The 14,896-nt window shown below is 34.6% G+C and overlaps 1 protein-coding gene across 1 annotated transcript; it reads right to left on the bottom strand.

Annotated features, from left to right (window-relative positions):
* Positions 1-73: 73 nt before the first annotated feature.
* On the bottom strand, positions 74-14,896 carry LOC128211549 (melanotransferrin-like). Its single transcript, XM_052916462.1, has 13 exons — positions 14,748-14,896; positions 13,163-13,364; positions 11,762-11,886; positions 8,979-9,077; positions 8,148-8,306; positions 7,480-7,652; positions 6,823-7,135; positions 5,651-5,897; positions 5,238-5,353; positions 4,781-4,897; positions 4,070-4,243; positions 3,441-3,711; positions 74-2,033 (listed from the first exon to the last, which is right to left on the bottom strand). Exons 1-13 carry the CDS (start codon positions 14,815-14,817, stop codon positions 1,778-1,780), a joined length of 2,322 nt encoding a protein of 773 aa, XP_052772422.1. The 5' UTR covers positions 14,818-14,896; the 3' UTR covers positions 74-1,777.

The raw sequence follows: 14,896 nt of genomic DNA, 5'->3' as shown, positions 1-14,896 counted from the left end.
TGGATGTTATGCTGCACTCCATCAGACACTTTCTGATCAAATTTATTTTTAAATAGAATAACAAGAAAAGTAAGAGAGTATTTTATATTTATTTTGTTTTACAAAAATGAGTGTAGAAAATGTAGATTAATGAATAAAGGGATACACAGAAGAGAAATGATATTCTAATTCAAGGACATGTCACATGTATTATCAATATGATATGTACAAAGTAAAAGATATGTATACAGGAATGTGAAATAAGTAAATAAGGGCTATTCAAGTAAAACATATCACACACAGGGGGAAAGCAATTATTTTAAAAGTATATGGGTGGGTGTCTTTTTTCGCTGATTTGGACCCCAATAGGGTAAAATGGCTTCTCTAGGGGGGTGGTATAATTAAAAAGTGCTTTCCCCCCCCGGGGGGGGGGGGGGTTATATGTTTAAATGGAATAGCCCTAATGAATTGATATAATATTCTTCATGATTTTGGTCTAAGGAGCATAATTTGTTACTGAAAGTTGTTTGTATGCAAAAATGAATGGGAATTGCATATGGATAATAAATACTATAATTTAATGTTGTTTTTCTTATATTGCTCAACTAGAACTTGTTTCTTTTATCCTTATTCCTGAATATATAAACAAAAATTGTTGCATCATAAATTTCATTGTAAAAAGTTTGTGTCCTTCGTATACCAAATTTCTTTTCAGTAGTAAATGATGCACAAAAATCATTTCAACTTCGGGAATGTTTTGAAAATTGTACAAATGATGTATATACATATTTACAGTTTTTTTTGCCGGTATTGCAACATTCAAATTCGACTTTACAGTCAACAACAGTACACACAATATTCGAAACAAATGTTATAAAAGCCTTATCTATTACCTAAAAAAAGAGTGCCCAGAATCACTTACATCCTCAAAATATACCTTTAAACTGATGTTTTCCTTTGTTGATTTTTAATTATTAACCACCCTGTAAAAACATGTATTAAAAAGTTGACATCAATAACATTAAAGTACATAAGTTATAAAATAATATTCAAAACAATAAAGTTATTAACTGCATAACAATATAAGTATGAGCACTTTAAAAACTTTATCCATGGTACAGTATAAAAATAATTCTAAATATACATATTTGTATATACACCATTATATAATCACAACAATTCTGGAATGATATAACCACATGGAGACTGATATGTTGTACATTTTATGCACATGAAAAGTCATTGTAAAATTCACATTTTTAAACTGTGTACACCAGAAGACATTCCAGTAGGCGTGACATTCTCTGACAGTAGTAGTTCTTGGAAAGTCGTGATTTTCATCTTATTTTAAATAAACTTATATGTATGTGCCAACAATTTCCAACAGATAAGGATTATTTTTAATTAAATACCAAAAATTGATCACTATTAACAAAATGCCAACTTCTTTACCATACAACCAGTTTTACTCCAGTTAATTTTGCATTTAATGAATAGAAAATGAGCTGGCATTTATTATAAAGAAAATGTTATTCAGATATCTTCAAAATAAAGAACTCAAAAAGTGTCCAAGAACTACTGGTCTGCTGGTAACCTAATGTGTCATGATAGAAAGACAAACTGTTTGGACAAATATTCTTGTACACAAATAGAGAATTGTTCAAAAAATTCTCCACAGAATTTTTCCACAAAATTTCTCTTCCATTATTCTGTTCAATATTGCCAAAATCTTTTTTGTTTTACAAAATGTTAATATTCACAACAGTAATTGCTGTAAACATATGTCACAAGAGTATCACTATGACGAAAACAAAGAATATATTGCCATGGCAACCAAAATGAGCGTGTAACTAGGGTGGAAGATTGAGGAACTTCCTGGCACAGGGACGCACTGATATTCATCGAGATTGTGGATCTGGTTAATGAAGTCCCAGCCCAAGTAGTCCTTGTAGTTCTGACGCTCCGGTGAGACGGGAATAAGGCGGACAGCTTCATCAGTGAAGATCAGATCTGTGTAGAATAGCCCTGAGTCAAACATGTGAAAGTCACCGTCACTGAAACCAAGAAGTTAAAAGTAATTGACTTATTCTGGACACAATTCAGAGTTGACTATCACTTTATCATCAGGGTCCTATAATGTCCCTCTTATTTGACTCAAAACGTCATTTCTTAAAAGTAAAACATTGTTAATATGTCATAAAGTACTCCCTCTGGATCAAAAAGAACAACAGTAAATCTTATTATGAAGAAGCAAAATTAGTATGACCAGGTATTAGAGAGGATGGAAGGCAAGCATTGGAACCACACCTTGGGCATTAGTTCACATTCTACAACTTTTATCAAATTAATTATTCCTCCTATCAATATCCAACCTGAATTCTTTATCAGACACAACCATGCAAAAGGAAAATTCTGTTTGACAACATTAATGCCTCTGTATATTTTCCCATGCAACATTAACATGCTTAATAAGTATATAACAAACGACCAATTGTTCTGAAATTTGTTAATGTTCACTTGTTGTTACCGTCATCATAGTCATCTTTCAAATCTTTACTACTCTGGAAGTTTCATAGACACACTTGTGATCTGCAGTAATTTGAGACAAACAATTCAGCTGCGCTTGTTTTATTTGAATATCAGCACACAGCATAAAGTATTCCACCTTTAACAGCTAGTTAACAACTATTTGGTTAACAACGGTGTGGTTAACAATATTGTTAACTTTAACAAAGTTCTGAACAATCGCAACAATGACACAGCATTTCATTATTATAATATATCATAAATACTTAAGCTTCAGGCTTCAAAACCGATTCTCATCATAGTCTTATAAACAAATAAACAGTAATGTCTAAAAAGACAAAATGCAGACCTGAACAAAGGTAAACAAAACTTAACAATTGTAAACTTGACAAAATGTGAAAGTAAGAAAACAGAAAATTGATCAACAGATGTTTTTGGGCATGTAGACCTGGAAGATATTTGCACATGACAGGTTGTTAATGACAACATAGAATCACTCAGGGAGTTGGACTTCACTCGTTGGGTTTCATTTTGACACAGGCTATATGTACTTACATTCCATCTACTTGGCTTCATGAAAATACATTCAACATTAATATTAGATGGAGAACATACTAGTTATTACATTGATTTGAACAGAACAGTTAACTGGACTTCATACACACAAAAAAAATGACTTAGGGAGCAACTCACTTTCCATCAAATCAAATGACTCTTCACTATGAGAAAAGTTGGACCATATTCTACAAGTCAAATTGTGTTTTTTTCTTCATGAATTTAACAACTTTTACTATTTTTATCTCTTTTTGGGGGGGAATGTGACCAATCGATCTAAATATATTTTACAATAAAATTTACCTAACAAAAAGATCAAACTGTTTTAAAAATCTTTAAAATAATTAAAAGTTATCATATAATATTAAGATTCAACTTACATATCTGAAGAGAAGAATTGTTGTCCGTAGCTGAAGATGTTCCAGTAGATGTCTCTTCGTTGCTGCGTGACGAACCCGCTCGTCATGAGCGCAGCCCCCGGCACCTCCCCCAGGTAACAGTTGGCCCAGTTCACAATGCTGGTTCTCGTTCCATCCTTACACAGTAGTTCGTAGTCGTCCGAGCGGCGATTACGAGCCCAGATTGCCTGGTTTCGACCATCAGTGTTGTCCCCCACAGTCAGATGATGGACAAAGGCAATGTCTCCACCCACTGGTAAAATATACAAGAAGATTAAGAAATGTTCATAAGATAGATGATGCTTATTCTATATACTGCCTTTTTCTTTCACATAGATGATCAAATCTTTCGGAAAATCTAATAAAAAATGTATAAAATATTTTTGATAGAAAACTACTGCATGTAGATCTTTAAAGAAGTGACAACTCCTGCATACCCAAGAAAGTTCTAAATTTTCATTAAGCAAAGTTGACAGCAACTTTTAATAGTGTATTTCTTAACAAAGTACCTATTTAGAGAAACTGCTTAACTACCTGGATATTCAAATACCATTCATTTGCAACCCTACTCAATCTTGACACAAAACAACCAAAACTAAAACATAACTTACATTCAGTGAGGCATCTGAATGCTCCAGTGGCGCCATAGTAGAGCTCGTCGCTGTTACGCTTGCACTTCCTGTATCCTCCACCCTGACATGCCTCGCACAGATTGACTGGTTTCCCACTTGGGTTGTATTCCTCATCCAGGGCACCAGGAATGCAGCTCCTGGAAAACAGCTCACCTGCAAGGGTATAAAATATTTTTCTCAGAAACTATGTAGACTGGCTACTCGCTCAGGATGACTGATTCCCAACAACAGTTGTATTTTTCCTCCAGGAAACCAGGGAATTAGCTCTGCAAGAACAGCTCACATGGAAGAGTTTACAAATCATTTTGTTAGAAATGGTCACTTGTTGACTGGTTGTGACTTATGAACAGGGCCATTTTTGGTTGGTCTCCTTGTTTATACTGTACTGTGGATACTGTATTGCATTAAAATAATTTAAAACTCTTTGTAGCAATTAAAAAGCAACAAAACTTTAAGACGTGACATTTTTAACTCTAGGGAAATAATGTGATTAATCAATTTAAGAAGTAATATTGCCAATCGAAGCTGATCGAAGCTGATCATTTCTCGGAAGTTTTTAATCTATGCTAAAGATACATGTATATAATATAAGGAAAACTTGTTCTAATGAATGAAGCTCACAAGCTCCATTCGTTTTTCATAGAAAACAGAATAAAGAAACTTTCGGAAGTCTTAAAACACACCACTCACCCAGATTGTTGAAGATGGTGCATTGTGCCGGGATGAACTGCTGAGTCTCAATGTAGATATTAAGAGGGATGATCCAACCATCACCACGACCAATACCCGCATGACATGCACGGTAGTCTGAAACGTACAATTATACAAGTTAGGCAAACAATATAGATTAGTTTATATCAATTCCTCTTGTTTGAGTGTGATGGAAACTGATAGCTTAAGGTGTCATGCAGCTGACAGAGTCATGCTCCAGCCTTTGCTAGGTAGATATTTGAAATAACATCATGTTACTTAAACAGCTCGTCTTTAATTAAATACCAAAAGTAACAGGGACAAATACAAGTCAAGCAACCTTAGTTTAGTTTCCACTTAGATTCCGCAAAATGTTGATTACTTATTTTGCTTACAGGGCAAACTATAAGTATGGCACTTAACATCTAGCAAAACATAATCATTTTTTAAAATTTACCTTTGAGATTAAACAGTGTCATATACAAGTCACGTTTTCTGGCTGCTGCCACGACCTTGTATGTACCCGTCATGTCTCCGTAGTCCTCAGCAGCAATGGGCACCAGATTATATTGCCTGAAATAACAAACTGAAATGATTCAACATCCATCCCTCACATTGTAACATATATCAACATAATCCTCTACAGGTTTGTCTTAAGTTAATACAGAAGTTGATGGACAATATCTATTAATACTTTTAGGTGTACATGAATAATTATAATATGTTGTCAAGAGTCTTTACACAAGCCATGGTGATGACCCATCTATCAAAATCTGTAAGTCATACACCCAGCTCTGACAGACCTGTGAACCACGACAAATGTTTCTTATGCTTGATAATGTCACCAGCTAAAAATCTAAGATTGCTTACTTTCCAGCCCTGTATACATCGCCAGCATCCAGCATGCAGAGATCAGCGTCTCCGGTGGAGAGAAGCTTCATACAGTCGAGGGTGCTGCTGGTCTGTATACAGTCCATATCTGGCTTGATGTCCTTCCCACGAAACACCTCCACCATACGTTCACACTTCTCGCGCTCCGCGTCAGATATCACACACAGTCGCACCACATCGATCGGACAGATGTTCAGATTGAGAAGGTTTGATCGGAACTCGTCATCTATGATTAAAGGGTAAAATGTAATTTTCATTTATCAATGGATATCTGTATCAATGTTATAGTTTTATCAGACAAGATGAATGCAAGCGGATGCCAGTGTAAAGACTTGTCTGTTGTTTTTTTTCAGTCAATATGAGGGCATAGCTTCATGTGAAAATCTTGGATGATTTTTCAGAAATAGTAACATTCTTGCACAGGTTCAAAGAGGCTGACACTAATGACATCAAAGCTATCAAAGTACCTACAAAAGCAGGAGCTGAATCTGGATTTTAACATATTGTTAAGGAAATAAAGATCTTTCAAAAATGATTGGAAAACTTCTGCAAATAAATTTTAAAATTTTGCAGCTGACATGTTATTGAAATTGACCTTTTTGGTACACTCTAATAGTTATCAAATAACAGCAACCATTTAAGAAAAACAATTTAACAAGACCATATTTACTAATATGCCTACATTCAGGAAGAGATAACATTAACTATAAGCACAGGCAAGACCTCATGATAGCTGAACTCAAGTGTTGGGGGTTGATAAATTAAGCAGTATGATGTGTTAAATGACTGTGTATTAATGAAGCAATACAAGTAAAAAAGGAAATATAGAAAATGCCACACATCATCTTTGTGTAACAAACACATGTGCCAAGAAATTTTAAAATCCCTCCCTGCATGACAAAAGTTAAAGCCTTGACACAACCAACTACACTGTATGTGAATATATTCAAAATTCAATAATGATTAAATTCTTAGACTTAGTGTGGTAGGGTCATGGGTCTTGCACCTTTATGTAATGGACTCATGTGTTGGTTTAATTTAAAATCCCTCCCTGCATGACAAAGTTACAGACCAAACATAGAAAACTTGACAGATGGCCAGATGGACAATGTGTTTTAAATATGCCAATCTTTGGGGGCATAAAATATTACTGATCCATGTGTAGTATCTGTCCCTCTCCGACCCGACATCTACTAGCATCTTGGTTGCATCGTTAAACATCACGTTTTTACGCTCCAAATAGTCAACGCTTGTCGATGTGAACATGGAGAAGTTTGCCTTGTATGGTCCATCAAATCCAAACCAGTCAGAGGTTTGGATCAGAAATTCCTTGAGCTTCTTGACAACAGCATCCGATTTAAGGCCTGTAGTCATCACAATGTCGTTGGGAACTTTGCCAAAGTTGCAACTCTCAAACTCATCTACGCCCCTTGAGGTCAGGTCTGAGCACACGAGCTGGTAGTTCTGTAAATATATGCTCAAAATTAAACAAAAAAATAAAACAGAAACAATGTTAAACATTTTCAAAAACTTGATTATGGCCATAGGTGTTTATGTCAGCATTAACATTATATAACAGCCAATCCATTTGATATCAATCATAACATAACATCCCCAATACTTGTTATCCAGGTGGTGATATCAATAACAAGAGCACCCTCTGCAGATGCACATGCTGGCCTGTTCTTCTTAGTTCATTATGGGGCATAACTCGACTATTATTAAAGTCAAGAATTACCATCCTTGAAATACAGTGTATTGTCACTAGCAACAGATTTACAATGAAAGGTATGGGAATAAAACCTCACCTCTGCACTGGCAGGATCATTAGTCATGACGGTATCGTGCCTGACAAAAGCAACCTCCCCTCCATTGTTCAAGCACCGGAGGGCCCCATCAAAGCCTGCATGGGGGTCACTGGACGTGCACTTTTCCTCTCCTGAGCCTCGACAGAGCTCGCATACACTGGCTGGGTTGTTTCCTTAAAGAAAAAAGTATTGTTTGCTTTACTTTCAAAGCTTGAATCTAATTTAAGGAGATACAGGTGACGTATTTACTAACATCTTGGGTCTGAAGTAAAGACACAGAGGGCCGTTTCAATATAGATCTTAGTCGATTTTAGCTGAAACTTAGAATTATCTTAATAGTGTCCTTTGTTTTCCTACAAATTTGTGTGAATTGAACTTAAGTCAGCACTAAATCGATGTATTGCCATCAGTGATGTTTAAACAGTTTTAAGATAATTGTGGTAACAACTAAACCCATTAATTGAAACGGCCCCCAGGCTCAGAAAACTGGAATTTTAAATGTTCTAATCTATCTACAATATAACTATTTTTGACAAAAGATGTGTGCCTGATTGTAAAACAGATTATTTATTTCAGATGTTGACCATATCTAATCCTATAATAGCATTTTTAGAACAAAACAGTCTCAAACTAATTCCTAACATCAAAGTAATGAGAAACACTCTTACCGAACTGATTGTAGAATGAGTTAAGTGCTCCTGGCAGACACATCTGCTGGTAAAAGTTGGTGACCGTCTTCACAATGGCGTTACATTCCGTCACCTCCATCATGTTCGCTTTCAACATGAATGATATCGGGTATACCCAGCCAGCACCCGTACCAATACCTGTAACAAATAGGGGCGATGGATGGTACAGTGATATGCTATATATGGTAAAATAAGGTGTTAACTGTTGACAATGCATAATAAATGTTGGTTTTCAGCTGAAAGATATCAGGCAAACAGCCCCCGTACCAACTGACAGTTTCCGTTTTTGTGACCATTTCTTAAGCTCCATCTACACAGTACATAACACCAAGCCTGCCCACCTACAGTATCCTACAAATGATTGTAATGCTTGAGTAACGATTCATTGATTAACCATTTAAAGTTGAATTTTAATACTGTATTTATAATGTATGATAACTGTTGGCTTTCAGCATAAACTATATCGGTAAACCCAGACTGCCCATATACCAAGAAGTTTAATATTGATATTGTATAATCAATAAATCATGACAAGCATGATTGGAATTATACATGCCATGAAAACTACTTAAGGCTACAATAAACTCATGCTATTAAACATCAAAAGGTCTAATGTTTTATTGTTACCCGGTAACATAATTATGCCAGTCAAGTGTGGAATAGCAAGTCAAATGATATAATGATATAGATACTAGTAAGGCAAAATGTTCACTATGCATAGTGGCTTGCCATGTATTTTATTTTCAGCAAATAATATCATTTATTTCTAGACTTTTTTTCCCTCCTGCAAACTCAAACCTTAATACGTACCAGGCATACAAGCATTCTTGTTCTGCAAATTGTTGATTGCCACCACACTTCCTGTCTTCTTTATAGCAACAGCGTAGTAATCCAGCGGCGCTCCAGGAACTGTAATTGACAAGTACTACAATATGCACATAGACATTTTCCATCCATAATATAAGAGCTTATGACAAGGCGGCATAGAAATACAACTAGACCTGTGACTGTTAGTAACAACTGTCCCTGAATGCCCGTGAAGAGTGATGCCATTTACAATGAGCACCAAATTTGTTGGCATGACGATAAGGACCTGTGTCCTGCAAGTGACACTTTGTTTTTATTTGGTTTATATTTGTGAAAAGAAATTTTATATTCACCATCTATACCCAATGAATTGTTTACTCACCTTTGTATTTATTCCACAAAATTCATTAATCAACTGAATGCATGAATATTTCAACTGCACAAGACAGTCTTGTGTGACACATTGTCATACATGCCATATTTTCTGGAGACCATTCAGGGGGATTTGTTCAAAAGGCTGAAAATTCAGGGGGATTTTGGTTGTATTCAGGGGGATTTTTTTAGCAGGTCTAAGTTGGCGAAATTTTAAAGTATTTTTAGACGCAAGTACGAAAAAATGTATTCACATATAGTTTGCTTTGAAAACCTCTTAACTTTTTCATTATACAGAATTATTTTATGTCATGATTTATCACATTCTTATGATACACTGTCATGTCATACTGTAATGCACTTGCAGAACAAAATATGTCATTGGAAAAATATGTTTTCGAGACAATTAAATAAAATTTACCTTCCTCCAAAGTCTTTTAAAAAAATGTGCTTAATTCTATCAGCTTGATGACTTTCAGACAATAAGAGAATAGAATAAATAATTAATTTCTTCCTTCCAAAATAGTAATATTTCTTTGCCTTTGATAATTACTTCAAATTAATTGATCACTTGTTGTAAGTTTCCTTTTGGCATTTCACCCTCCTGGAGTTGTTTCTTTGCATTCTGTTTCACTCACATACTGTGGTTTCACTTACTTTGTCATTTTTGCCTGATGTAAAATTTCAAAAAAAAAAAAAAAAAAAAAAAAATTGGATCGAAATTCCGGGGGATTTTTTCCCCCACCGGGGGATATGGCATGTATGCATTGTCTTCATGCGTTGAACATAAATATTTCATGCCTTGATATCTTAATTTCATCCCATGCAAATTATATGATGTAATTGCATAATTTCACCAAATATTTCATCCTCTTAGTATGACCTTGACCTTTGAGCTAGTAACCCGAGTGTTGCATGCCACACATTGTCTTTATGTGGTGAACGTTTGTGCCTTGTTATTATAAAATCATCCCATGCATGACATACACACAGACAGTATAATTACTATATGCCATCATTTGGGGGCATAAACATACTTCCCGTATTAAGTCTGGGTTGAGCCCTTGCAAAATAACCCTATTGGGCATGACCTAATTAGTAGTGCTTTTGAAGAAACACAAATGAAATTTCAATGGAAGCTGAATAACAAAGAAACAAGAGCCGTCGCAGGACAGCGCGCTCGACTACGCCGCTTTGACCTAGAATACAATAACCTTCTCTTTATGTCAAACCTAATTAAAATTATTTGATACATAAGGTGACTTTGATGGTGCCCTCCCACCAGCCCGCCCAAACAATGACGCAAGTCATTCAAATAACTTGATTTCCCATACTGAAAATGTGGTTAAGAATATACAAATATGCCTTTCAAAGGAAATGAAAAATCAAGGGCCATAACTTGTATTTAGGCTTAAAAAGGAGTTATGTTTCTTGTTGTAAAGATAGTCGTAAATAATTTTGAATTTTATTAAGTGCATTTAATGAACGGTATAGAAGTTTTCTTTACTAAAATCCCAACTTGCCCTTAACTTTTACTTGCCTAAAACTTTAACCTTAGTCAATCAGGGGCCATAACTTGTATGAAGGGTATGGAGTTATGTAACCTCATTGGGTGATGGTCCTGAACAACAGTGTGAAGTATTAAGTCAATTGAATGAAGGGTATAGAAGTTATTAAACAATATCCCCAACCTGCCCTAAAACTTTAACCTAAGTTCCATAGTCAATCAGGGGCCATAATTTGTATAAAAGATAATATGGAGTTATCTTATCTCATTATGTGATGGCTCTGAACATCTGTGTGAAGTATTAAGTCAATTGAATGAATGGTATTGGAGTTTTAAGTGAAAATCTCAACTTGCCCTAAAACTTTAACATAAGTCAATCAGGGCCATAACTTGTATTCAGGATAATATGGAGTTATGTAACCTCATTGTGGGATGGTCCTGAACAACTGTGTGAAGTATTAAGTTAATTGAACAAAGGATTTAGAAGTTATTAATAAATATTCCAACTTGCCCTATAAAACTTTAACCCAAGTTCCATAGTCAATCAGGGGCCATAATCTGTGTAAAGAATAATATGGAGTTATCTAATCTCATCATGTGATGGCCCTGAACAACTGTGTGAAGTATTAAGTCAATTGAATGTAGGGTATTGGACTTATAAGTGAAAATCCCAACTTGCCCTAAAACTTTAACTGGACGCCGACGCTGGGGCGAGTAGTATAGCCCACTCATTCTTCGAATAGTCGAGCTAAAAACTATCCTGTTCATGACAATGTACTTCTATTGCATAAAGTAAATGGTTTCTTTATTTAATATTGAAATATCAGAGTCTAAGTCTCACGTTTGAACAATTTTAGCCACAGGTTATAACCATCAGCAATGTATATTCTAACTAATGTCCAAGTACCTGTATCATATTTTTCAGCAAGGATGGGTCTCATGGAATGGAATCGTCCAGCAAAGTACCCCTGACCGGCCTCTAAGGTAATAAGGTCCACTTCATTCTTGTCAAACAAGTTCATGCATTCAAACCTGCAACAAAATAGTACTTGTGAGTCCACTTACATTAAAACAGTACTGAAGCAAAATACAACATAAAATGAACTTTCTGATAGATTAACAAAGCACTTATAGCTAAGATTGTATTCTCTTAAAATTGACAATTAACTCAACTGTAACATATTGACATTGGCCAACAGTCATTGGTGTAGAGAAAAACTTGACATTCTTACTGTATAGCCCGCAAGGGGTTAAGACGTTACTGTATAGCCCGCAAGGGGTTAAGACGTCATTGCATATTTCAATATTGGTCTTTATTTTGTCTACATGCAGCAGCATCATTTTACCAAAAGTGTGCGACGTGACAGTCATAAGCAATTATTTTATACAAATGTTTGTTGTTGATAACTTTATTTCTACAATAAATAGTCAGCTCCAGAAGACTTTACTAATTTTTAAAAGTGAGGAATAATTATAAGATTTGTAAATTTACTGCCACAAACATTAGCAAACATAGTACCAGCTTGTTTGTTGTTGTTGAAATTTTCTTAATAATAAGCTTGAGGAAAACGACACCAGGCCCCATTATCACGAAGGTACATGTAATGAAGTCATTACTCAATCTCAGCTCATTCTTGAGCTTGAGCCTTGTGGTATCTGAATGCAATCCCATGAAAGGTCTCCATTAACTCTTCCTATATACCAAGTTTGGTCACTGACTATATGTCAAACCAATCTAAAATGATTCGACAGCATGGGTAATTTTACCACCGCCCGACTTCCTTCACAACAATGTATGTGATTTTAATAACCAGGTTTCACTGTCATGTAATTGACTCATTGGTTTGGTTGTACTCAATTACAATTTTTTCAGCAGAATTGTTTTCTTTGAAATCAAATTTGTTATTCAACATATTCTGTGAGATATTGCGTTTTTGAATAGAGTATAGACATAAACGATTTTCTTTAACTTTTGATCCTATTTTTTAATATGAGCTGAGATGGATATTGAGAATTGACTTCAGTATTTTTGTGATATTGGGGCCTATAGATACCTTTTCAAAGATCGTAAGGCTTAAGATCATAATTTTCCAGGCATAAACTGTGTTTTAATGTAAATAACATAAGAACGTTCATCATATAGATTCTGATATATAACACATTTACACAAACACACATACAATCAAACTGTTATTTGCAGTTTTAAAACAACCCAAAAATGGCACTACCATCTAAGTAATTAGAATCATATGTACAAGAAACACCAGTCCTATTATTCACTATAAATTGTACTATAAGAAGAACTTACTCGTCGTTAGCCCTAATACAAGACAGCTGGGGCATCTGACTGAAGTCGTAACCTTTTGGTCCATTATAGACACTGCGGACTTTCTGCGCAAGCTGCCCTTTCCCTATCACCATTTGAATTGCATCGACAAACTCGTTGCACTTTTGTTCTGCAGCTTCTGTCGTTACACACCATCTAGCTAAAGCTGCTTCTGGCAATGCTTCTGAAGAAGAAAAAAAAATAAGATGCATCATTTATGAAGTAGAATGTCAGACTCATTTTTGAGCAATATATACCGGTATTAACATATATACCGGTATTAACATTAAACATGATAAAACATTATTACTTTCTGACACTATCTGATTATTTTGAAATCTTGGCATGAAATTTCATTTGAATCTCTATAATCTGCCCAAAAGCTACCAATAATTTGACACTTTTCTATAAATGTGTTTCATTACAAAAAATCCACCTAAATGCCCTGAAATTATGGCAAAAAATATCATTAATGGTGTTTATTAGCATATGCATTATGCTCTGAATGTATTTAATTTTGGTTATTAACTAACTGTTCACTTTGAAAAAGCCTTTCAGTATTATTATATTGCATTATAATGTGTGAATGATATTTGACATTCAACAATCAAATAAAGGTGTAAGAAACATTCGCAACATTCAACATTAAAAAATTCTAATATTTGCAACATTCACGACATCCCCGACATTCATAATATTAGATTTTTATGCTCTGAGCAACATTTGCAACATTCACGGACGTTGTGAAAAGACACAAATGTAGCAACGATGTGAATGTCTTGAGTGTTGTGAGTGTAGAGAATAATGTGTCACTAATTTTGCTACATATAAGAGCTAGGATACAAATTTGAATGTAGCAAATGATGTATGTTTGTACCTATAGCTGAATGTTAAATTTAGCCAACTTCAAATAGATTCAATTTAATGTAATTTATAAAAGTTTAATCCAATTTACACCTGTCATAACCATACTATAACCAAATTTTAAAGCACTGATTGACTTCCTAATTTTTTGTCTTGGAATGGTCAAAGTTTTGTGTAACTGTCTGAGTATCAGTTATATAAGACTGATGATTAATGATCAGAACATAGTTTTTAATATTTATTTTTTTCAATCATAAATAGGTGTTTTATGGCTATCAGGTGTACTAACGCTTTAAGAAAAATGAAATTTCCATATAATTGAGATCTGTTCTATGGTGATTGTTCTTACATGACTGAATCAAAAGTATTGATGCTGACATCAACTGATTTTGAGACGAAAAATGAAAAAGTTGTCCAACTGTGAACAGGAAATGGACGTACTGTATTATTATTATTATTTATAACTAGCATGCATCCCTGACCTTAAAAGTACTAGATTTTCTTCAAATAACTTAAAGAAAATTATGATAGTTAGGTCAGGAGATGTGATCACGAGTGTTCAATACCTACTGATACAATGGTTTAAAAAAATGAACACAAATATTAATCAAACCAATAACCACCTCACCTGTACAGGTGACAATGATTTGTAAACAATGCAAATTTTAGAGAAATACAAGGAATTGACAAAACGTATACTTACGACTTTTTATCCCTTCGATAAAAAAAGTCAAAACAATTGTTAAACACAACAAGCAATGTATACTCTTCATGTTTACAGCTAAAGTTATGGAAAATAGTTTGAAATTCACAGGTACTGAATCACCACTTCCGCCATTACATTAGCCTCGT

Source organism: Mya arenaria, chromosome 12 (genome assembly GCF_026914265.1).
Source record: "Mya arenaria isolate MELC-2E11 chromosome 12, ASM2691426v1".
NCBI lineage: Eukaryota > Metazoa > Mollusca > Bivalvia > Myida > Myidae > Mya > Mya arenaria.
This window is presented reverse-complemented; position numbering and strand designations above follow the sequence as displayed.

Bases quoted from the DNA above. Each gene is read 5' to 3' on its own strand.
- LOC128211549 (XM_052916462.1), bottom strand. From the start codon at position 14,817: ATGAAGAGTATACATTGCTTGTTGTGTTTAACAATTGTTTTGACTTTT. The intron at 13,365-14,747 runs GTAAGTATACGT...TTTCTTCTTCAG, and splicing joins TATCGAAGGGATAAAAAGTC to AAGCATTGCCAGAAGCAGCT. The intron at 3,712-4,069 runs GTAAGTTATGTT...ATATTTTACCAG, and splicing joins ATTCAGATGCCTCACTGAAT to TGGGTGGAGACATTGCCTTT.